Genomic DNA, 25119 nt, shown 5'->3' on the forward strand with positions numbered 1-25119 from the left:
ATATAAGCAAGTAGTAGTAATCTGGATGCTATTCATGAATCATGAGCAATAGAGGTTGCAGCAAGACCGACGCAGACACAGTAGACATACCCATACGAACTGCTACTCTGAACTAACAGAAGTTTACAGCGGAGCAATGGATCTCGTATTTCCTTCCGGCTAAGAACTCACTAACCAGTTCCAGTGCCTCATTTTCTGAATCCAATTCTTCCGGTAATTCTAATTGTTCGGAAATGTACGACAATGACAGCATCGTTTTGTAATTGCTGGATTATCTTCACAGAGTGCCCGTAAACATGAGTTGCGATACCCGTTCTTGTTAGCTCATCCATTGAGAAAGTGACAAGATTTCTGAGAGATCTCTCGAAACTAAAGAGATCTCTCAGCCACAGGAGGGGGTTCGCTGATAAACGAACCATATAAGCAGACGTCGCTGAGTGCTTGGTTAAGATAAACCGACTCCTACCACGAAGACTGGTGAAGTGATCCCAGGATCAGTAACGACCAGCTTGTAACGACCGTAACAACGATGAAGCGATTAAGCCCCCTGGTTCGAATCCTTGCAACGCTTACGGTATCCGGATATCTCTCCTAGGTTATCCTATTTTCTTGAGCCTAGGTTGTCCTATTTTCTTGAGCTGTCAGGAACTCTAGGGAGCATATGTACCAGAAGCTGAAAAAGAGAAGTGCGTGTTGTTTTTCAGAATGGAGCAAAATAAACATCATAACAAAGTTTCAACTGCTACGAAACTATGCAAACCCTCATATGCACACGAAGCTTGGAAGGCAGTATAGGCCAATCAAAATGTTGAACGGGCATTGTTTTTTCTTTCTATTAATTTTAACGGCTTATCCATATATAGAATTGAACCAAATAACAATTTTTATATAATATTTCTAGTATTTATTGCACCCTTTAACGTATAGGGTTGCATCCAGGAGCCATGTTTATACGAGTACATTTTCATACACTTTTGTTTCATTTCAAACCCCGTACCTTCGGAAGCCCTGTACTGTACATCAGGAGAAGGAAGAGAGAGAGAGAGATGAATGGCGAACCTTACCAATAACGTGTGGCGTTGGCCTTACAGTACATATTGCATATTACATTGCACTGTATTGTGTTACATTATATTCCACGTGCACTTAAATATTATCTGATTTCACAACGCGACAACAGGTCTCTAACCGCACTCTTAAAAATGAACTTCACCGCATAGCACGCTCCCAGCCAACCATCATCTCGAATGATATCGTTATCTACCCTGATTTGTTGAAAACGGGAGGCGTACGCCTTTTCTGTGACAATTATGAACAGCATAAGTGTCACAAAGTGTCACGAAGACGACGGCTTTCTTTAACCGGCAACCTGCATTCCCGCATGTAGCTTTCCTATTCCGCAATCGTCGCCGTGTTACAGAAACAACTCCAGGTAGATCCAATCCGGACATGCCGAGAACACGCCACCGGTCGCACGCCGCTCATCGTACGATAAAAAGCTGCTTCGTCAAGCACAGATTGCGCTAAAGATATCTAAGCAACCAGTTCTCGGAGTCGCAGTCGAGCGCGAAGCAAGGTGAAGGTAAGCGGGATTGGTGACATCTAAACGCTATGTTCCGTCGTGTACTAAACAGGGGTTCCTCCGTACTCAAGTGAATATTACTATTACGTTGGCGTGCGTGTCAGCTCTTACTGAAAGTATATACGCCTCAGTTCTTTATAGTACAAGAAGGAGCCTAGAGACAAAAAATAGAGCCGTTATATCGACGAGGTTACTCATGGAGAGCGTACAAACTCCACCATCTCGCAACTTATCTCTTATCTCTCTTATCAACTTATCTCTCAATTCATTTACCCTTCACTACCGTTCATAAAATAAGTTTGTGCTTAATAAGTGGAGTGCTCAGCGACATACACTCTTAAAAATGAACTTCACCGCATAGCATGCTCCTAGCCAACCATCAACTCGAATGATATCGCTATGTGCCCTGATTTGTTCAAAACGGTAGGCGTACGCCTTTTTTGTGACACTTATGCTGTTCATAATTGTCACAAAAATGGCGTACGCCCCCAGTTTTCAGCAAATCAGGGCAGATAACGATATCATTCGAGATGATAGTTGGCTAGGAGCGTGCTATGTGGTGAAGTTCATTTTTAAGAGTGTAGAATACCACACCAGAACGTTAATCAGGCAAGAAAACGATATGTTCCTCCAGTTTTGTACGCCCTCGAGACCTCGTTACGTTCTTGTTAAACAGGTTGTGACAGCTGGCTCCAAGCCATGTTGGATGAATGAGTAAGGTGGTTATTTGCATCCATGCGGTGCAGCTACGCATCATTACATCGGTGCACATGACCGTCACACGTATTCACAGTAACTCACGAAACAACACTTGAGTTCCCACTGACACGATTTCACACTGAGGTGCTGCTCTACAACCGAGGCTTCTGCGGGAAGGGTGGTCCTAAGTGTGAGGTGTTCGGAAAGCTATACAACGTTAATCGAGCAGTACGCGAGGTGTGCATCATGTAATTAACCACTAATATCAAAGTGTGACAGACTTTAAACTCGGTACCGAAAGATGACTCCAGGCACAAACGCCCTGCCCTGCGGCGGCCATCAAAGACCGCGTAACAAACAAATAGGTTAGCAATTTTCCGCTCCACAACGGAAATCGGTTGGTTCTTTTCCATTTGTAAAGGGGTTCTACCACTACTATGAGAGAGGAGGAGACCTTTGTGCAGATTTCCTTTCCCTGACCCCGTTGGCCGATAAGATCGCACGTTACAGGGTGGTGATTAGTAGCTAGCATTGCAATAGGGCAGTCGAGTTGCGACTGTTATCATCCTCTCATTGCTGTGTATCTAGGATTATGTACGTAACTCATTTTTTGAGACGCCAGCGGTACAGGAGTAAATCAATAAACGTCCGTGATATGTATCATATCAGTTAAGAATTTTATTACGACAGCGGTATTACCTTCTAAGAGAATGTCTAGGTAGAGTAGAGTAATAAAGTACCGCATGCTTAGAACTAAATATGGTAACGCTGCGTATTGACACCTCTGCAGATATATTTTTATCAGTCTCCTTCAAAACGACCCGCACTGAACGGTAGCAATACCATTTCCACAATACTTGAAAAGAGGCCCGACGCAAGCATTCCTCGGCGCATCGATTATGGCTGATTAACATTTATTAACGCACAATTAAGAAATAAAAAGGGTTGGGTAGCCTTGGAGACCTTCAGAATTTAAATATATTTTCGATGCGCGATTATTTTACGTCAAATTGTTTTTACAAGTTTGGCCACTCTTAAAAATGGGGGGGAGGGGTTAATGGAATGATCGGCCCGCTGTTGTTGGACACACAAAAGTTCGCGTCGTCACGACTATAGCAACAAAAAAAGACAGATGGAGGATGAAGGGTGGAGATGCGAAGAGGGTGTGTGAGTTTGTCGGGGAGAGCAAAGTGTTAAAAATGAACTTCACCGCACAGCACGCTCCTAGCCAACCATCATCCCGAGTGACACGTACCGTTCTCTTCCCTGATTTGCTGAAAACTGGGTGTGAACGCCATATTTGTGGCATTATGCTGTTCATAATTGCCAAAATTTTTGTCAATTCAAAATGCTTGTCCGTTGTTCCCAACACATAAAAATCTGACGTAACAGTGGAAGTACGAACGTCACGTCACGTATAGTGACGTCACACTGCCAATGAGCTTCTCAAGACGTGTATGTCCTTTGATCTAAGTAATATGCAATCAGCCAAATATCTCTGAGGCACATTAGACAGCACACACACAGACACAAAAGGGACTTCACTCTTCCATTAGGAGCACGTGATGCCGTAACGTGGCTTCAAGAAATGACACGCCGTGGAAAAGTCTCTCCCTGACGTCGAATCTTACTTTATTGGAGCGCAATGAAGTGACGTGGCCATGTTGTGAGATCCCTCCATTGAGAGCACGAGGAGGCAACGTGATCGTTACGCCTCTGCGGTCGTTTCCAAGCATGTCACCCCAGCAGCACAATGTACTGAAAGTCGAGTGCAATAGGGGTGGACGGTATGTGTCTTATCGATGTTCCTTAGTTTCACGAGTCTGTTCAAGGCCTTCCACCTACCCGTCCATCCCTATTGCACCCGACTTTCAGTACGTTTTGCTGCTTGGGCAGTCATCGAGGATGTATATCTGAATGATCGATTGATTGAGATATTAAAAAATATGGAGATGTATATATCCAAGCTGTATTCAAACCGTCTAAAGCTAGTCAACTGAAACACAATCTGCATGTAACATGTATGTGGTTTTATACCGACATTTAGTAAAGAGCTACACACATCACAAGGTGGTGTAGAAGCCGCGCCACGGCATACAATTAAAAAGGATGCGCCAAAAAGCGAACCTGAAAAGCGAGTACATATGACGCAACGTTGCATCATCTTCCGTTCTGTTGCCAGCACACGCACTTTATATTTATACTTCGGTAGACACAATGTAACTAATACATGCGTAGTAAGTTGCTCATTAAATGTCTTAACGCATAAATTGAAACAGTGAAGCGATCCGTGTCAAGTGCCAGCCACACATCCGTGACGTGTCCATAGTACGCTGCTTTCCTTGCCACCTTGGACACTTTCCAAGATGCGTAGACGCCTTTGCTCTTGGCACGGGGAGCGGCTTCGAGCGATGACCTGCATTCTTGTCTTGTTTACTCTCTGGACCATTGAAATAGAAACAGACAGACGGACGGACAGACGCTGCCTGCAAGCTGACGTTCTTGCCGTCCGCCGCGCTACTTGGCAACCGCAACTGATACTTCTGCAGCAGGGAGGGATGTAGGTTGACAGTCATGTTATAAAAACCGAAGCGCACGTCGCAGCGTGAGAGCCATAAAATAAAAATAAATCGTTGAAGACAATAATCAACAACGATATGTAGACTTGTAGAATGACGATATGTACATGTAGAAAGCCATAGACGTTGAATATCCTTCCATTTTCCTATAGAGCTGATTGCCTGTAAGCTTAGCTAAGCTTTTTTCCAAGATCTGTTGAACATTGGAATGTTCTTGAAGGTTCTGCTCGCGAGCTACCTTCTAACCAGTTCTTTCAGGCACTCCTGCAATAGTATCCGTTGATACTGCAGTATATGTAAATAAGTAAATAAACATGGACCTAAAAGTCCTGCAGCAGGACTCAACCCAGAACCACCGAACTTTAATGGACATGGTCGGTTATTCGATGAAACATCCTTCCCTACACGGTTTACTTTGATTGATTGAGAAATAAATAAAAAATCTGGCAATGTGAGACCCGAGAAAGTCGGGTCAGGCTACTCCAGAACCCGTGAACAGAAACCGTAGCAAAGCCACGTGCTTGACCCAGTGAACCGTAATATATGCAGTAATACGACGTGTTCTCAATCACCAGAGCTACGCAGGGACATTTCACTGCTTTCTGGAAAAATAAAACAAAGAAGACTGCATCGTCGTCCAATATTCTGGGGACAGATTTTTTTTGCTATTAAGGGCAGTGTGATCTTCTTTGCCGCGGACGACAGCTCTCGCCCCCTTTTTTTACTTTCCGTCAATGGTGATCGAGCAGTCTAGTCGATCGACTCACAAGGCAACAGATGGTCGATAAGTGTTCGGTGAAAGCAGCTGGCGAACAGCCACTGTTTGGACCGCGCTGCGTCGCAGCACAGCGTCATAAACATAGCACGCCACAGCACAGCGTCATAAACATAGCATGCCATACTGTATACCTTTATATATATATATATATATATATATATGAGACCTACTCAGAGGTCTTCTATAGAGGTATGTAAAATAGAAGAGAGAGAGAGAGAAAGGAAGAAAGAAAGAATGGTATATCAAAATATAGAAAAAGTTATTAAAGAGGTGTAGTCGCAGAGCGTCATCTCAAGTCAACCCTTGAGGACATGCCGTTTGACTTACCTTTCCTCCCCTTTTTTTTCTTCTTCTTTGTTCTAATAAATATAACCCCCCCCCCCCCCCTCCCTTTGAGGAAACGTCACCTCCTATGCCCAGGTCATAACGAAAAGGAAATATTGAGTGGAAACAGCATCGCATTATCTCTTTTTGAGATGAAGTATCAGCACTGCGAAGCAGGTCACTATGTGTGTTGTATACTGTGGTTGCTTTGTCCTCAACATGTTTTCTCGTGAATTACTGGCTGGCTCACCCCTCTCTCGATACGGTTTCCATGGCAGCCGCCGTATATATATGTTCACTTGTTTTTTCACTCGCTGGAAAAAGAGCTGTGACGTCTACATAGACTAGACTCGTAAGAGAAGGAGTGCAAGAATAAGCTATATAAGGGAAAGAGAGAACATGCTTGTGTGGCCCCAAAGGAGACCACTAAAACTAAAAGCAGCGAGCTCTTTCGTATGAATGCAGCTCTGGTGAAGGAGTGTCGTTGAAAAACATGCAGTTTAGTGTGCGCGTGAAACGCACGGACGCAACTTAAAAGAAGAGTTACAGAAATTATGCGAGGCAAGAAAAACACCTCGGCTGATATGCTGATATGGCCCATACAGAAAAATAAATTTCATGCATCCTTGTCAAATACTCTGACTTTTTATTTCGCTCGGACACGTAATGCCGTTGCTTGATGTAACCTGCCGTATCTATTCTGGTTTTTAATTGAAACTTAAATATAGAAGTTTCAGTGGGGGGTTTTTCTCCGCGAGAGGCAAGGCTTCATTTATGTGCAACTGTCTCCTGTACCGACTCAGAACGAATCTGTAGCTGCCCTATTCTTGATTTGCCCTAACGTCTCAATTAAGTTCTTTTGGACCGAGTCCCAGACAACACAAGCCCATGCATGACCACATTTTCTAAACGCAAGTCCCGTGGGCAATACTAATATGTATAGCGGTACATAGCTATTTTGATTTCATACAAGCTGAATAACATGTCGGTTGATGTCGCACTGCGTTCAGCGCATATTATTATGTCACCCCAGCATAATCCCACATATTCCTTTTTTTTAAAGATAAACATATCCCCCCAGCATAAGAGATATTGCTCATAACCTGATATCGACCGAAGTAGTTTGAGGTAATAGGCGAGAGCTCTTACTCCAGGACGTAAGGAGTGCTGGAGAATTCGGTAATTTTATACATCGAATCCAGATCGGTCTTCATGTTATGAATGGCTGACATTTTCTCCGTGAGCTGTCCGGCTTTTGGATATATGATAATTGCTTTTACCACCCTTTTACACCCTTTATCAGACCCTATGTTGACCTACACTCTTAAAAATGAACTTCACTGCATCGCACGCTCCTAGTCAACCATCATCTCGAATGATATCGCTACCTTCCCTGATTTGCTGAAAACGGGAGGCGTACGCCATTTTTGTGACACTTATGCTGTTCATAATTGTCACAAAAAAGGCGTACGCCTCCCGTTTTCAACAAATCAGGACAGATAACGATATCATTCGAGATGATGGTTGGCTAGGAGCGTGCTATGCGGTGAAGATCATTTTTAAGAGTGTAGGTGGTAACTATAGACGTTACCACCTTTTCACACATTTTTTTTTTAGGGTGCTTCTTGCTTGCTTTTTATCTTTTTTATCTTTTAACTGAAGTAAAACTTCGAAGAATGAGAGTTGACGAAAAAGTCAGAGAATGCTAGTGGTGGGAGTCGAGAACTCTTCTCTCTGATTACCGATTAGGTGTGCTACATACACTCTGCCGACATACACTCTCAGAAAAAAAGGTGGAGAAGTTACACGCTTTAGGAGGTAATAGTTGTCGCATATGTTGTGCATAAAAGGTTGAAAACTTCTACGTCACTCTCTGCTACTCGGTGAGCGAAGGGGGCGTACGCCTTTTTGTAGCAATTTGGGTGTATGATAATTGCTTTTGCCACCCTGTTACACCCTTCATCAGACGCTATATTGACCTAGGTCGTAACTATAGAAGTTACCACCTTGTCACACCGTTTTTTCTTAGAGTGTAGACATAGACTACGCCGACATGCGCTCTCGTCAACATGTGTTAACATAAAATATGTTATTTATGATATAGTCAAGTCCTCAAAAAGCGCAGCCTCGCATGCAGTGTCACTTTTTTTTAAGCATTCAAGAAAGCTAGAACTGGCTGCAGCGGCACAAATGAAATATCGGTGTGGGCTGACCGGTTGCAGATTCTGGAACTTTCCGTAGCTGTCACGCGCTGCCTGGAGTATTCCGTCGAAAGACGAGACGGGGGAGAGGAGGAAAGCTAGTCGTCTGCAGGTGCGCCAGTGGATTGGGTCCAAATTCCGCCGTATCCTATACGTGCATGGGAATGAGGCTAGAAACGTCCATAAGTACGGTGTGCAGCAGGCACTCCATTTTAGGGACAATCGCTATTCTTAATCTTAAAAAAAAAAAAGAATCCTGTATTAGCGTCCACGTCTTTTTTTTGGGACCTCCTATGGCCACATTGATTTGTGTGTGGTCATGTCTTCTTCGACACTTTTGTGCGTTTTTTTAAATTGACTTATCAACTTATCAACTTTGTGCATGCATACAAAATGCATCAATTCCCTGTAGATATTTTATCGTAGCACATCATGCCATATCATTTCTTTATCTTTTGCCAAGCCGTCTTACTTCTCCTCTACTTGAGCAAATCACCCAATGTAGGTGATTTAATAGATCGATGTGTTCGATTTTTTGTGATCTGGCGCACCACTAGATAGATTGTGTCTATCCGGTGTTGCCTACAATCACGAGGAATGTTAGTGCGGTGACGTATAGGTCCTGGCGAACATTCGTTGCAGCGACACTTGAAACGAAACGTCGCTCTGCGAGTAACAACGGTTCCGCAGGAAATATATTTATAGAATACATAATGAAAAAATAAAATAAAGAGAGAGAGAGAGATTAGGAAGACGACAAAAAAAAAAAAAAGAAAAAGAGAAAAAACGGGACACCGTACCTACACTCTAAAAAGTGAACTTCACCGCATAGCACGCTCTGCGCTTACCATTATCGCGAATGATGCGGTTATCGCTTCTGATTCGAAGGGAGAGGGGGCCTACGTCTTTTTCTGTCAATTTGGATATATGATAAATGACACAAAAAGGCGTAGGACCTCCTCTCTCTTCGAACCAGAAGCGATAACCCTTTCTTCGTGGCTATGGTTGACACAGAGCGTCCTATGCGGTGAAGTTCTGTTTATAGAGTGTTGAAGCGTGGCAATAGTGGCCGTTTAGATTCATTTGACATAGATGATATAACGCTGCACGTATTAAGAAAAACAAAAAAAGAGGGGAAAATTATAAGCAAAGAATGCCTGTTAGAAAGCATTTGCGTTTGCGATGCAATCAGAAGACAATTTCCCATTTGTTTTGACGGAAGGACGACGTATATATATTATACAAGATAAAGAAAGTTCCTTTAAATGTGCAAGATGGAAACGACAGCGAATTGCGCTTTCGCAAGCGCATTGCATCGATCAAGCTCCGCGGTGTCACATGGCCTGCTTTCGGTGAACGACTGCCCTCGGTTCAAGGTCGCATGGGTTGAAGACCGCCTGCATTGAAAACGCGTACTGTTGCATGGACTTTGCATCATACGACGCTAGGATGATTCCAACTGCTGTGCACTTCGTATCGTCTGACGTCTGCGCAGTCACTGCTCGGTGATCGACACAGGATTGATTCCATTCCATTTCTAAAATCGACCTTTATCAGCGCCACACAATTTAACAAACTGCAACCATGAAAGTAATGAGTTCGCTAATGATTTCCGGTTCTTTCCTCTCTCTCTCTCTTTTTTTTGTTCCACTTACAAACGCGTTTTGGAGTAGCCAGTCCTGACCGGGTCGGGACTTATCTCTCCATATTTTTCTTTCATGTCCAATCCAATCTAATGCAGCGTTGGAGTCAGTCTATTCGTTGTGCGGTGCATTAACCGATGATTCAGCATTTGACCAATATTTACCTGCACATGGGGCAGGCTGAACCGGCGTTTTTTTTTTCCCTCTCTCTCTCTCTTTCTTTGGAGGGGTAGGGGATTCTGTATATGGGAGTAGCCAAATTTGTCGTGCCACGAATTGAATCTCTCCCTGTTTTTTTTTTTTCTTTTTCTTTCGACAACATCAACAACATCATTCAATGCGGCAGACAGACAAAAGATGGTGAAGCGTTGCATTACTTCTCACTTCGTTTTCAACAGAATACATTACGTAGAGAATCGAGTGCACGAGTGGCTGACCAAAATGTTAGTAACGATTGGGCGCTCATTTGTTGTCACTCTGTAAACGCACATATCGATGTTGTGTTTGATCGCCATCTTGGTAATCGATTTCCACGCCCGCAACAGTAGGTGTCGTGCGTGTTGTAATAAACGGCGGGATAACGCGCTCTTTAGCTGGGGGTTGTACGTATAGACCTCTCCCCGTTTGTAAACAGATGACGTCATCATGTTCAACAGCGCCAACAATTTGATAGAGCTGAACTATACGCTCGAAGCTAGAGGCGAACAAGGCCGCGCTCGAAAGCCACGGTCTTGGGAGGATTATGATGGTCTCTGAAAGGGATGCGACCCTCGGTCCTACTTTTCTTTCAATAGGAGACAGCGCCGAAGTGCCGATTCGTGGAACCCAGCCCTCCCCTTCCGATCTGTTTCGGTTTCAACGTCATGATGACGTTTCTTGGGTAGAGGTTTATTGCCTGTCTTCAAATGAGCTTTCGAAACTTAGAACAATTCAGGAAGCCTCCACGGGAAGAATGAGGTAGACACTAGCGTACACCCGATATTGTACGCTTTTATTTACATCTGTTTACTGCTGGGCTAAAAATGTACAGATAGCTATGTCCGTCTACAGGGTGTCCCAGAAAACGTGTCATTGAATTATAATAAAAAAACTACGCCACCTAGAATCATAGAGTCAACGGCATTTGTTCTTATTAGGTTTTTGCCACCTTGTAAAGTTAATACCATGTACCCCAAGTTTAATTATGCAAATATTTGCGAAGTGAACTCAGAAATTTGCCAACGGAAGGTCACTTTTTTACCCCACCAATATGAAGAGCGTGCCGAATTCACTCAAATTCATGATAATTGACAGTGATATTCACGAGCTATCCTATCGGAAAAAATAGCCGAATATCATGCTTTTCGGAGCACAGGACCATAACGCGCGATGTCTTTCTGAGCGCTATCGCTCGCAGTCCGACGAAAGGAGGTTCCGAAGCCAGCCCACAGAGTGATAGTAGAAAAAGTAACAGCTCCTAAAATTGGGAGAGGGAAAGCATTATCCCAGCGAAAGTCGGACGTGATAAGCCATGCCTGCGTTATCTCTTTCTGCGATGCCGGGGTGGGCTGGGTTTCCAACCTCCTTTCGTCGGACTGACACAGATTGCGCTGAAAAATTCATCGTGCGCTATTCTGTGCGGCCTCCGTAGAGCATGATGTTCGGCTATTTTTTCGGATGGGATAGCTCCTGAATATCCCTGTCAATTGTCATTAATTTCAGTAAATTAGACACGCTCTTCACATTGGTGGGGTAAAAAAGTGACCTTTACTTGGCAAATTTCCGACTTAAGCTCGCAAAAATTTACATAATTAAACTTACGTTACACGACATTCACATGAGGAGGTGGCAAAAACCCAGTAAGAACAAATACCGTTGACCGCATGACTCTAGGTGGTGTAGTTTTTTTATTATAATTCAATGACACGTTTTCTGGGACACCCTGTATACATATATTCAGAAGGAACACAGTGAAAGGAAGAGGCAGCCCTCGTGCAGCTCCAATGACAATCTTCCTGTCACAGGCAGTGGAAGGCCTTACTGCAGTAATGCGACCTTGCCTGAACCATGTTCGGAGTCTGCTGTATATACTTGTTATTTATTGAACGGAACGTTATTTGTGAACTGGTCTATCAACCCACCACGCGCACCTTGAAGCTGTAACATGTGTAGTCCAAGCTAGCACCTTACGGTCCTCTCTCGAAAGTTTATTTCTGTATATATTTGTAAATTTACGTTTTTTTACGTGTATTTGCCCGTAGAAATGTTCATATTTCGGCATACGTGTTCCTGTGAGACTAAACTTTTTTTCTACGTTTCTAACCAAGCGTTACTCTCTAAAGTGACATACGTAATACCACATACATGTACATGTCTGGCGTGGCCGTTTTTCTTTTCTATAATCAGTCAATCAATCTGACGTGGGAATAATTTTGACCCACTTTATATGCCGAAAATATGACGCCTTACCCTCTCCAGAAGCTCCAAACGAATTTACTAACTGACCTTCTCCCTACTAACTTCTCCCCAAGCGTCAAAGCGACAAATAAATGTGTAGTTCTCTAAGTTATCCCCACCTATTGTTATCATTTTTTCAGCTTTAATGCGTGATAACTATTTCTGGAAGGTTGATGCAACATTGCGTAATCACTCAATATAGCCGACAGAAAATATTGACGTCGTCCGACACTCTAGCTTGTTATGGTTACCGCGTCCTGTTTACTTTGTAGAGCTTCCGAAAAGCGAGGTCGCATATGACACTCTCTGCCGCAAAGCTCCGCAGCAATCAAGTGAGTTTTTGAGTGAATTGAAACGCTCTCAACCAGAAGTTGGCGTATTTGTGCCAAAAACTGCACACGGCTCACTCATCAGGTTCCACTGAAACAATTCCAATCTAAGGAGTACGAGCTATAGCTCGCAAAGGCTATTGTTCGTGGCAGAGTCATTCGCGATGGTGATTGGCTAGGAGCGTGCTATGTGGTGAAGTTCAACTCTTTCCTCAGACGCTTTCAGACACATGTCGGCGCAGTTCCCTTAGAAGTCGGCCCAGGATGCACATTTCCCAGGGCGTCAGTCGTTACGTTTCCCACCTCTGTGAGGCCAACAACGACAAGCTATTTCGCCCCCCCCCCCTGTTTTTATAGAGTGCAACCTCATCCCGAATGATATCGTACGCCTTTTTGGTACACCTACGCAGTTATGTTCACTGTCCGAAAAAGCCGTACGCCCCGCGTTGTCTAGAAGATCTCGGCCTTGACCTTGTCGAATGAACTAGAAAATGCGTACTGCTTCAAAAGCAGCACGTCATGTATACGTACGTGTATATTAATAGCGACGCATTGGAAATAACATGTTATCTGCTGGCATGTTTAGAGATACGTTTTAGCAGCAGCGCAATATACTTATAGATAGCTCAAGCACAAAGGTCCGGCGGGTACCTTATCGGTGGCTTTAATTCGCGTTAAAAATAGGCACACGGCGGAACTTGGAAGCGATCTACAGCACTGCCAAATGAACTTTACATTGTGTTGTTGAAGGAATGCATGGGTTCTTTTATCACTTAAGTTGCGAGTGAAGTAAATGATAGTTTTACTGAACACGTTAAAGAATCCCAAGTGATCGAAATTATGGGGTCGAAACCCCAGGTGGCCCAGTCCTACATTGAGGCACGTGCAGTATGTAGCCATACAAATGTGAGAATACACAACGTGCAATTCAACTCCCAATTATGCTTTATTATGCTTTATAAAGCTTTTATATTTATTTATTATGCTTTTGTTTTTGAAGAATTTGAAAGTGCTCATTGAACTAAAACTGCCTTTTCCTGTTCTTTAAGTGCTTTTGCTGGGCTCGGCATTTATCCCCAGGAAGATAGCGGTAATATGATTCAACTATGCAAATAGTACTTGTAGAATTGCTTTCTTTGCGCAACTGCACATACATAGACCGAGAAATAGATGCTACCGTTAATACCCATGTACCCTTATCTTGGTACCTGCTCATAACGAACGTATACGTGCATCAGAGTAACGCTTCGAAAACCAATGAATGCGATTGTCGTCATCGTCGGTAGCAGGTTTAAGAAAGCTACCGCCTGTTATGAGTTGCAAACTGTTCGCGTTAATACTCCAAGGGATAATTTGCTCATTACGTCACTCCTCCGTCGTTAACAACTCTACATTCTTAAAAATGAAATTCACCGCGTAGCTCGCTCCCAGCCAACCATCACCTCGAATGACATCGTCCTTTACTTTGATTTGTTGAAAACGGGAGGCGTACGCCTTTTTTGTGACAGTTATGCAGTTCATCATTGTCACAAAAATGACCGTACGTCTCCCATTTCCAGAAAATCAGGGGAGAGAACGATGTCATTTGGGATGATGGTTGGCTAGGAGCGTGCTATGTTGTGAAGTTCATTTGAAGTTCGTCACTACCACCACCACCTCATTTTTAAGAGTGTCGGGTTATCGCTTCTGGTTCGAGGAGAGTACGCCTTTTTGTGACACTTATATTGTTCATAATTGTCACAAAAAGGCGTACGTCTCCCATTGTCAAGAAATACAGATGTAAATCTTAATCGCTTCATCGTCGTTACGGTCGTTACGAGCTAATCAGTGGCTAATCAGTGGAAATTCAAAAAGGTGGGCACCTGACACATTGCGCGTGACGTGAACCACGGCCTTCACGTATCGCACGTGTTTTAACACGTGCCGACCTTTTTAAATTTCCCGCCACTCGCTAGCTTGTAACGACCGTAACGACGATGAAGCGATTAAGCCCCCAGGGCAGATAACCATATCATTCGATATGATGGTTGGCTAGGAGCGTGCTATGCGGTGAAGTTCATTTTTAAGAGCAAGCCCTTTCACCATCACCACCACCACCACCATTTTTAAGAGTGTACTTTCTCGTCCACACCCTGACTTCTTTTTTGTGTTGAGGAGACGCCGTTTTGAATGCGTCGGACAATATTTACATTTGTTATATGTTATTGATGTCCTGGAATTTAAAGAGAGAGAGAGTCATCGTTAGTGTTTGTATGCCGCACTTTTCCCTAATTTGAAAAAAAGAAGAGAGAGAGAGAAAAAAATGTCAATGGTTTCCAATGCGCACAAATCGACGACAGAAGAAAGTCACCGCTACTCTTTTCACGGTTTTCGTGTTTGCATCTTGACCGGGTTGCCCTCCTTTTCAATTTGTAAATTTAATTTAAATTAATTGATGTATCCTTTGCACACCGCTACGTGCAATAAGGGTTTGGATCTGCGTCGGTTGGGATTATGTCTCTTTCAACTGTGTATCTTCCCCAGAAACAAGCTGTTAAGTTTCACATCGAAAAGTCAGTGTGTACTGATAAACTGATAACACCACATGCTGTATCGGCGTAAACTGAATGCTCAACTTCAGCAGCAAAGCGGGTATAGCAGGCCTGCCACGAACAATGTTGTTAACGGTCAAGGTTCACGGTATTCTGAACTAAATTTGTAGAAACGGAGCTGTTACGTACAACCATCAGGCATACACGTGGACGCAAGTTCCTAATGTAAGTACTCCCAGAGAAACACTCTGCATCAGCACCAGAAGAGAATAAAATAGAAGTAGAAAGAAAAATTCGGAAACGTAGGTCGCACCACCTTCATGACGTGCATTAGTAACTGATTTAACTGCACAGAATGCGTGGCTATTTCGAACCGAACGCTAACTTGAACTTTCTGGCTTCCACGTAGCTGCGTAGGATACATATTGTGTCACATAAAGTGGAGAGTGGGGTGAAAACTTTGTATAAGAGCAGCATTATTTGAATGGTGTCGTTTTCCAAGCAGTAACGCGACCCCGAAGCTGGCTTCGCTTTACACATACGTGACTTACAGAGAAGCCTCCCTTAAATCTTCTCCACCGTGTTGCTCTTCTCGTTGGGCACGAAAAGGCTGAGCATTCCTCCAGTTTTAATCCTCTGCCCCACCTAAGCGAACCCCAAGCTCACGTACACGCGCTTACAGACGAATATATGAAGAAAAAGAAAAAGAAAAGAAAAGACAAATGTCGGCCTTTCGTCAGGAAACGTACGACACCGTGTTTTCCTGTCTCCATCCTGCGCTCTTCCCTGGCGTCCACATGAAACCAACACATGCCGTCACATGGCACGACCCGACAGTGAAACCGCGTGCAGTATACGATCACGTGACCGTCTGGGGCATCTCCCTCGCGCAGTAGCAGAGCGTGCCAGTGGAAAATTCCATTTCCAGAACGTTCTTGAAGGTGGTCGATCGACGACTTGCGCGTTTCGGGATAGAGGGCGGTAGCGTTGTTTCTCCGTTCGCTATATAAGGGATCGGAATCTGCATCCTCCTCACGCTCTATCTCACCGGCATCGTCTGCTAAGGTAGAGAGAGAGGAAGCTCCAATCTAGCTCAGGCACTCTTTGGACCGGTACATATCGGTGAGTGATAGTAACCTTGTTTCGATTTTTCGTGTTTTATGAAATTACTGTGTAGTTGTATTGCTGAGCCATGATTTTCCATTTCAGCCAAACGGCCCAAGTTGCGTCAAAAATTAATCGGTCGGCTGCTGACATTTTGGGTCTTCTGCCGTCACTGCTCAGATCGCGCAAAATCGCGCAGAGCCGTGATTACGGCCGAATGAGTGGTGCTTCTTTTGAAGGTGAAACCTGGCGCGATTTATCGTACCGTGAACTTGAGAGAGAAACCCCCAATCCTTACTCTCGGTGCTAACGATAAAAATATCTCCCGTGTCAAGGGTGCCTTGGGAGCAGGAATAACGGTTTTCACTGCCGTGGGCATTGGTCGTTAAGGTATGACAGCATCGGCTCGTTACGGTACGATGAAATTGAAGAGAAATAATTCGATGCAAACTGATGGGACGTTGGAAATGTAGCTTCAAGTGTCTCAGCTCATTAACTCACTGTCTGAAACTTTGTAACTTTTGTTTTCGTAACATAGTTCTTTCTTCACAGATAACAGGTCATCTGAATACTGTTTGCCAAATGAACAAAAGGTTATTGCACATCCGAGTCATAATCAGTATCATTGGGGAATAGCGCATCAGAATTTTACATAAATATGAGCCGCCCACTTATCGAGTATGCTTGCCAAAATCCGCCGGGACGAATCGTGGTTAAAAAAAAATATATTTATGATTGAACAGCGTTTCGAACAGTCGAACAATCCTTATTGGACCCAACACTTCAGCAATTAAACAATGTACCACTATCTTCGGGGAACAGATCAACAGCTAACAGGATAAATCATGTCCCAATTCTTGAATTGCTAGCCTAAATTTCCCTCGAGGACACGTTGGTACCACATACTTCCCCGCGACAGAACTTGATTCGGGTCAAGTTCCTCAATGAGGATGCTTTGCTTCCTTGTCACCCCTTGCCTCACAAACATCTAACGATGAACCCCGGAGGGAAAAAAAAAAAGAATGTGTATTCGAGAGTTCACGGTAGTACGCGTAGACGGTTTCATCTTCACAAGAGCAGAAATGCAATTGTGCTCTCCAAGGTCCTTGTACCGAGTGAGGGGATCGTAATAGCAGGTACGACGCTTCCCGCGTCGTCTTGCTATTACGTCTGTCCTGTACTGGCATGTTGCCATCATTACACGGGATTATCATGTCGGGGGATAAGTTTAGCAGCCTCACTAGGCTGATAATCTCTATATTTGGTTGAAATGGCGCAATATAATGACGTGGCTCTGTCCAGCACTATCGCTTTTGATGGCAGCATAGACATGGGTGTGAATGATATGTTTACGTTTGACCGCGATGGCGACGGAGATTTCGGATGTTTTGTCGTGTAAACGTGTGCACTTATATGGCGAATTCCGCTGGCCGCTCTCGTGCAGTGCAGTAGTGTGCCGGTGTGGGTCGAGTGTATAGAAAAGAACGAAGAGCGAACTGAACGACCAATGAAACTCGATGCATGTTGCACCGAAGCGACCATAGTGTAACATGTACACTCAAGTTAGTGTAGTGTTAGTGCAAAATGTTCTGCACTACAACGGCCAGTGTAATTCGTCGTTAAAGCCCCAGTATATCATGAAGAGGAAGGGATACTAATCACAGAGAAAGCCCTGCGTGTTATTTGCTTCTGTGTTAACAATTTGTACTAAGATTCGGCAGAACAAAGCTTGATACTGGGTCTTTAAAGTCGTCATGAGGTTTACTTAGAAGCATCGATCGTTCAAGAATCAAGTCGAGCTCGGTTTTGTGCCTTACTGTCAGTAGTTTATCCAGAACCGCAAACCGAGGGGGGGGTTGCAAAAAATTGTGGGTGCAGTTACATTGTAACAGTAGTACATAGGAAAACAAATGGGGGTATTGCCAAAAATTTAAGGGGGGGGGGTCTGGATAAATCACTGCTTGCTGTCGTAAGAATAAGTTTATAGAGGTTGTGGTAAATATGCCTGCGTCATATGTTTGCCTAGTTCTTGCCTTCTGTGCGGAACTAGACGATCCGACACACGAGCAACAGCTGATGAAGTTGCTGGTGCCTTTGTGAACATAAACCTGGAACATTAATTATATCCAAGCGGTGCATGTTTTTGTCTACACTTTTAGAATATTTGTTTTTGTCACGGTGTCATGCTTACAAACCTTTATCGGTGTTCTAAATTGTGTAAATCCAATTAACAAGCCTTGTTGCTCTGTTGTCCGCTATGAGATCAAGACGCGTCCTATTTTGATATTCTTGCGACAGCAAAAAGAGACATGTGTGCCAAAAGTGCAACTGACAGTCAATATTCGGTACTAGCGACATGCAAAACCGTAGCGTCAAATGTCCCCTGTCACTTCTGTAAATGAAAGAGTCATTGACAACCTTCTATCTCGTTGGCGTTTGGGTGTTGCACGTCGCTTGTTGCCCGAAGTATTGAAATATAATCTCCCTCTATCATTTTCATAGTGAGTTTCCCTGCCCTCTATTTCATTAAAAAAATGATGCCCAAGGAAATAAATGCCTTCTGCCTTTTCATTTCTCACACACCCAATTTGCTGTGTCTTTTGGAATGGCTACGGCTGTTTCTGTCAGGTCTCTGTTGTGAAATGAGGGAATGCTTCCTGTAAAACTTCTGGCTATGTGGTTATTGTGCTCGGTAAAACACTGCTCGGCGGACAACACTTTTCCCTCACTTCACAACGTTCTTACACAATCCACCATAACAACGTTACCTCAAATCCTTCTGCTGCTAAGCATCATCGGCCTCGATCCTGTAAAAGAAAAAAAAAGGAGAAAAGAAATATTTCAGAATGCTAGCTATCGCGACTACTACGCATCCACACTAGTATAGGTTCCACCACTCCTGCTGCCAGACATGTCATCGCTGGAGCCTAGTGGCCTACCCGTACCAGAAATCTTATACGCCTGGAACAACTGCGGTAACTTCGGGGGTCACGCTTAATACCGGTAAAGAATTGGTCATCTCTTGCAACGTTAATATTTAAGCAATGTTATTGATATCAGTGCCGACAAAAATATGTTGACGGGTAAAATACACAGCGGTGGTTACCTGTCTGGCAACAGCAGAGCGGTCTCCAACTCCTGTAACAAGGCCAAAGGATGTAGCTTCGAGATAATGGTTCTATGCGAACATCGTATGTAAAGTTGGAATAAAGGACAGGGCGCGATTCAATTACAGTCAGCTTGTGAGGATAGGAACACTTGGTACGCCTTGACAAAACGTATGCCTACAACGTGCTAGAACGTACTCTTTCTCAGTCTTTTAGTAAGTAGATTGTTTTTCCCGTAGCTCCTCATTGCGGCTGGCTTAAGTAAGAGTGTAAAGTTATGTAACTGCCTTCACAGACTGACTGTAAAAAATGCGTCGCGCGGCTCCCTGTTACGCATGGAGAGCAATGTCCTCAGACCCGTTAGCGACTTTAGAGACATTCCTTCACGGGAAGGGGAGAACCGGATTGAAACCTTCTTCGCGACCTCCTCAGAAGGAACGCGCTCCTCACTGCACATAAGGCTTGTCCGAGTTGGACGTGCAAAAAGAAACTCAACGCTGGGCATCCCCTATTATTTTGACTTGAAGCAGATCAACTGTCCAAGATGGCAAAGGTGCAAGTGGAGAGCCCAAACGTCCGCTACACGTCCGAGATGATCGAGGCAGACTACGTATACTCCACGTCTGAGGTGAAGGTGGAAGACAAGGTGTACCGCGTGCGTCCGCGCGACGTCAGAATGACTTTCAGGACCAAGAGGCGCGTCCCCAAGCTGGGAGTCATGCTCGTCGGTTGGGGCGGCAACAACGGATCTACGGTGACGGCTGCTGTGCTCGCCAATAAGATGAACCTTTCCTGGAGGACCAAGGAGAAAGTTCAGGTGGGATGTCGGGGCTTTCTAAAACTGTCCTTTAAAACGCGAATGGAAACCTAGAGAGACACAAGCATATTGAAGATGTAGTTGTTATAAGTAAAGGACGCGGGCGCAATGATTTATCCAGACCCCCCCACCCCCTACACCACCTAACACCCCCCAAATGTTCAGTGACACCCCCCTAACGTTTTCACCTGTGTACCCTTGAGATTTCAGCTTTAGACACATGTCGGTCATGATACGTTAAGCTGTAATGACGTAACTATAATAATGACCCCCCCCCCCCAATTCTTTACAACACCCCTCCATGCTTGGAATTCTGGATAAACCACTGCGCGGGCGTAAATTTGTGTGTAGCGTTTTATACAGAATATCAGCCATGAACGACGTCAGGTGCTTGTAGGTTCAAAAGCTTCGATACCGAAATCGGTCATGAAAGGGATGAAATCAGTTTCGGAAATCATTTTCTTTTCGGCAGAACTTTTTCGTTGTACCGAGCCTTAAATACTTATCTAATTGCGATGCCATTCTTGGCGCTAAAAAAAAATCTGGATTATTGGCAATCGGCTCAGTAACGCTAGTATCCTTTGCATAAAAAGAACTAAAGTCCTAGGACCCAGCTACTAAGCATAGCTATGTTGAGCCATGAAACTTCGATATAACTGAACGAAAAAGGAGGAGGGAAACGCGTGTGTTTTCACTCACTCTCTTTGGCGAGACTCGCTGTCTGTCAACTGTCTGCCCGTTGTTCTCGGTGGTTTCCCCATCCCGGTGATATATACTCGTACATCGCGATTTATCCATCGTTTCACCCGTTTCACCCTTGGTGCACGTATGACACAGTCGGGTATACGTTGCGCTGTGCAATAAGCTGATTAAATTGGTATGTTATTCCTTTTGGGAACGTAGGCTGTGTGTGAATATGAAATCGAAACATTCTTTTTTTTTATTGATTGCTTGCGAACATTAAAAAAAAGCATTTCTCTTGATGTTAGACAATGAGGAGTAACCTATCCTCGGATTGCTTCAAATTCATTTTTTTATTTTTATTTTCGTTACTTGGAAGTCTATTCGTTTTTCTCCGCTGGTGGCACTGGCGGACGTCCAACGTTCGTTAGGATTTTTGACGTCCTCCCTCCCCACATTTTTTACACCCTAGTTTTTTTTAGATCGCTATGTTGAAATCAATTTTTGTTAGTCAGTGGCTTGTTAGATTTATTCGGATCATCCGTAAAAGTATTACCTCAAAAACATCGACTTTAGAAAATAATATTGACGAGTTCGTTTCAAGATGGGCCACAATTTACTGTTTCAGTTCGATATAAAAGTTCACTTAAGCTTTAAAATTCAGAAGCGTTACGGGGGAACAGCTTACAGCAACCATGCCCTTGATCACATAGGATTCTCGAGCCCACTTCGAAAAAAAAAGAAAAAAAAAGAAGGAAAAGAAAAACAGATTAACCTAAATGCGCTTCGAAAAAGAACTTAGATATATTTGTAGCATTCGTATACCTAGTGCTAGATTCCTCATCGCTGTCCTAACTTTCCACCTTTAGAAAGCAAACTACTACGGTTCAATCACGCAAGCGTCCACCGTAAACCTGGGCAACGGACCAGACGGCGAAGTCTACGTCCCCATGAAGGACATCTTGCCCATGGTGGACCCCAATGACGTTATCTTCGATGGCTGGGACATCTCGTCCATGAACCTGGCTGACGCTATGACACGCGCTAAAGTCTTGGACATCCAGCTTCAAGAGCAGCTGCGCCCTTACATGGAGAAGATGAAGCCAAGGCCCGGAATCTTTAACAGCGACTTCGTGGCTGCCAATCAGGCAGACCGTGCCGACAATATCATTCGCGGTAAGTGCACAACACAATGTTGTTAGACAGAAGATAACTTCATTGGTGCTCGAGAATTTCTATGTTCAGTGTTAGTCTTGTTTTGGTGACATTAGCTATTCTATTTGTTTGCCGTTGCAGCAATTTCCCCGTTTGACCTTGCAACATCTAACGCTTCGTTACAGGCTAATACGTTACGTTTGTTCGTTGCTTTAATAGGATACCAGCTGTTCTGTCCAATAACGTACGAGTGCGTTTTTCTGTGCATACCCATCCTCTCAGCTGCCATCTGTGTAATCCTACACCGCAACATATTTGCAGCGATATCGTGAACAATATCCGAATCTATTGGGTTCTACGAACTTGCTATACACTTATTGCAGGTGTAAGACAACAATGCCTATACTAAAAACAGCCAGCTAAAAAGATTCGTTCCATCTACTAGATGCATACGAGAAAGTGTCTCATATTACAAGTCACCATTGCCTGGCGAAAGAGTCTTTCCACATCGCCGGTGTTTAGCGCTCACAGGATGATGTCGGAAGGGTGTACCTTCCTGCATGAAGAAATGCACTGTTGACACACACACACACAAAAAGAGAGAAAAAACTTTTTTTCTCTCTTTCTGGACCCTGACTGAATATCGTCGTGACGTCACGGTTCATTTTGTTCCGTAGGCACGAAGCAGGAGCAGCTGAACCAAATCCGTGCCGACATCCGTCAGTTCCGAGAGTTCAGCAAAGTGGACAAGGTCATCGTTCTCTGGACGGCAAACACAGAGCGATTCTGCGATGTGCTGCCAGGAGTCCATGACACGGCAGACAACCTTCTCAGCGCCATTGAAAAGGGGCATAAGGAAGTGTCGCCGTCTACCATCTTCGCCGTCGCAAGCATTCTTGAAGGCGTACGTGTATCCGTGCTCATTCCACTGCAGTTATTATTAAGTACACTATTATTCTATTAAGTGCTCTAACCGTACACATTCTATCTGTCCTTGCAGTGCACATACATCAATGGATCGCCACAAAATACATTTGTGCCAGGAGTGCTGGAACTCGCTGAGAAGAAGAAAGTCTTCATTGGTGGCGACGACTTCAAATCCGGTCAGACCAAGTTCAAGTCCGTGTTGGTCGACTTCCTAGTCAGTGCTGGCATAAAGCCCGTCTCCATGGTCAGCTACAATCACCTGGGCAATAATGACGGCAAGAATCTGTCATCACCTCTGCAATTCCGTTCCAAAGAGATCAGCAAGAGCAACGTCGTCGATGACATGGTGCACAGCAATGCGATCCTCTATTCGCCAGGAGAGAAGCCAGACCACTGCGTACGTACTATAGAGTTTGTACCCATTGTATAGGTGCAATTATGTACATGTCTGGAAAAGCGACGTACTTTCTCTTCGGTGCGGCACCCTAGCGGTAGGCGGAAGCGAGCGAGTTCGCTGCCTCGGATAGGTCGAAGAGTGCGCTGTTAGCGACACAGTTACACTTCGCGGGCACATCCAAGCGATACCGGAACTACTTGGGTGCGTCACTAAACCTTCCACCCCTGCGAAGCAGTGAACTCTGCCTCTCTGCCGCTGGAGTGTCGCGTGTCGCATCGAAGAAAAAGTACGCCATTCGCGTGTTCTGTAAACTTTTGTCCAGACCTGTACACATGCGTTTATGTACAACGGCTTCCTAATTTTTCATTTTTTGCTTTCTCTAATAGGTTGTCATCAAATATGTGCCATACGTCGGTGACAGCAAGCGGGCCATGGACGAGTTCACCAGTGAGATCATGATGGGTGGTCACAACACTATCGTCGTCCACAACACTTGCGAAGACTCGCTCCTTGCAGCTCCAATCATCCTCGACCTCTTCATTCTGGCTGAACTCTGCGAACGGATCGAATTCAGCATCAGTGGAAGCAAGTTCCAACAGTTCCACACTGTCCTGTCCATCCTGTCCTTCCTCTGCAAGGCTCCACTGGTCCCACCTGGAGCACCTGTCGTCAATGCGCTCTTCCAGCAGAGAAGCTGCATTGTGAACATCATGAGGGCATGTCTTGGACTGGCTCCCATTAACCACATGGACATTGAACACAAGCTTAGCGATGCTTCAGTCTGGGAACGCGTCCGAATGGGAATCACGGAAGAAACGAAGAAGGCACTGCCGCGAGCGGCGCATGAAGTCCGAATGATTGCTTGAAAAGGAGTCTCACTTTTTTCGCCTGTATTTTTTTTTTTAACACAGAAGGGAACAGGCAGGAACTGTGAACCAGTTTTTATATTCTTTTTGTCTCTATATACATATTTCATCATCATTCTGTTTAAAGTGAACGAGCTTCCTTTCGTTTTTGAAAATATTGGATTAGGTGTCCCAAATGGCTGGGCATTATATAATCTAGCTTAAGTTATGGTTTGACTATCGTACGTAAGCATTGTCAGAACAACTCTATTTAAACTTTGATATAATCAATTTTACTACAGGGAGGTACGTACCTGATGAGCTGTTTGAACAGTCCTCTACTTTTGTACATATAAGCCGCATCTTGTTTTATACTGAAGTGCGCATCTATGTGAGTAGGGCTTTCAATTCAATCGTCTTCGTGAGTACAAGACAAGATTGTCATACTCTATTACATGTACGTATCAGTGTGTGAAGTTTGCTAGAATGCAATAAACGGAAGTACTGTTTTTTAATTCACCGATGTGCACTCTCGATTTGACTTTGCGTTATTAAGTGGGCACCATGCGGCAAAGATTCCACAAGAATTTAATTGCTGCACGTCCTGCATCTTTTAAGTATATGCACCATTATTAATGACATTCATTGCTTGCGGCTTAGATGCAAACATATGGACGGGCGCTGTTTTCCTCGACTTTTCCAAAGCGTTTGAAACTGTAAGTCACGCCTGCCTTCTTCATAAGCTCTCTTTGTTGAAGTTGCCCCTCAATTGTCCTTACCTGGATCGAAATCTAATTACATAACCGCTCACAGGCAACTTCGATCTCTGTACGCAGTGCTCGACCTCCTTGCCTTTCTTATCTTCATCAACGACCTGCCCGATTCAATATTATCTACCTGTCTATTGGACAACGATTGTGTTATCTATTACCGCCTCCCTTCTGTCTCTGACCAAAATTCGCTTCAGCGTGATCTCGAATTCAT

General features: G+C 44.2%; 1 protein-coding gene across 6 annotated transcripts; it reads left to right on the forward strand.

Annotated features, from left to right (window-relative positions):
* The first annotated feature begins 1515 nt into the window (after nt 1–1515).
* Nucleotides 1516–24654, forward strand: LOC135368481 (inositol-3-phosphate synthase 1-A-like). Of its 6 annotated transcripts, XM_064601808.1 has the most exons (7): nt 15484–16224; nt 16312–19209; nt 19841–20130; nt 21681–21987; nt 22644–22870; nt 22967–23290; nt 23677–24654. In XM_064601808.1, the coding sequence occupies exons 3-7, from the start codon at nt 19858–19860 to the stop codon at nt 24154–24156; spliced, it is 1611 nt and encodes a 536-aa protein (XP_064457878.1). In that variant the 5' UTR covers nt 15484–16224; nt 16312–19209; nt 19841–19857; the 3' UTR covers nt 24157–24654. The 6 variants fall into 6 exon arrangements, with proteins under 6 accessions (XP_064457882.1, XP_064457881.1, XP_064457878.1 ...); XM_064601812.1 differs by lacking the exons at nt 15484–16224; nt 16312–19209 and adding an exon at nt 1516–1582 and having other exon boundaries at nt 19844–20130; XM_064601811.1 differs by lacking the exons at nt 15484–16224; nt 16312–19209 and adding an exon at nt 1531–1582.
* Nucleotides 24655–25119: the final 465 nt, after the last annotated feature.

Source organism: Ornithodoros turicata, chromosome 9, assembly GCF_037126465.1.
Source record: "Ornithodoros turicata isolate Travis chromosome 9, ASM3712646v1, whole genome shotgun sequence".
Classification (NCBI taxonomy): Eukaryota; Metazoa; Arthropoda; class Arachnida; order Ixodida; family Argasidae; genus Ornithodoros; species Ornithodoros turicata.

Excerpts from the sequence above, each read along its gene's own strand:
- LOC135368481 (XM_064601812.1), top strand. The coding sequence starts at position 19,858 with ATGGCAAAGGTGCAAGTGGAGAGCCCAAACGTCCGCTACACGTCCGAG. Across the intron at positions 21,988-22,643 it reads TGCCGACAATATCATTCGCG|GCACGAAGCAGGAGCAGCTG; the intron begins GTAAGTGCACAA and ends TTTGTTCCGTAG. Across the intron at positions 23,291-23,676 it reads GAGAGAAGCCAGACCACTGC|GTTGTCATCAAATATGTGCC; the intron begins GTACGTACTATA and ends TTTCTCTAATAG.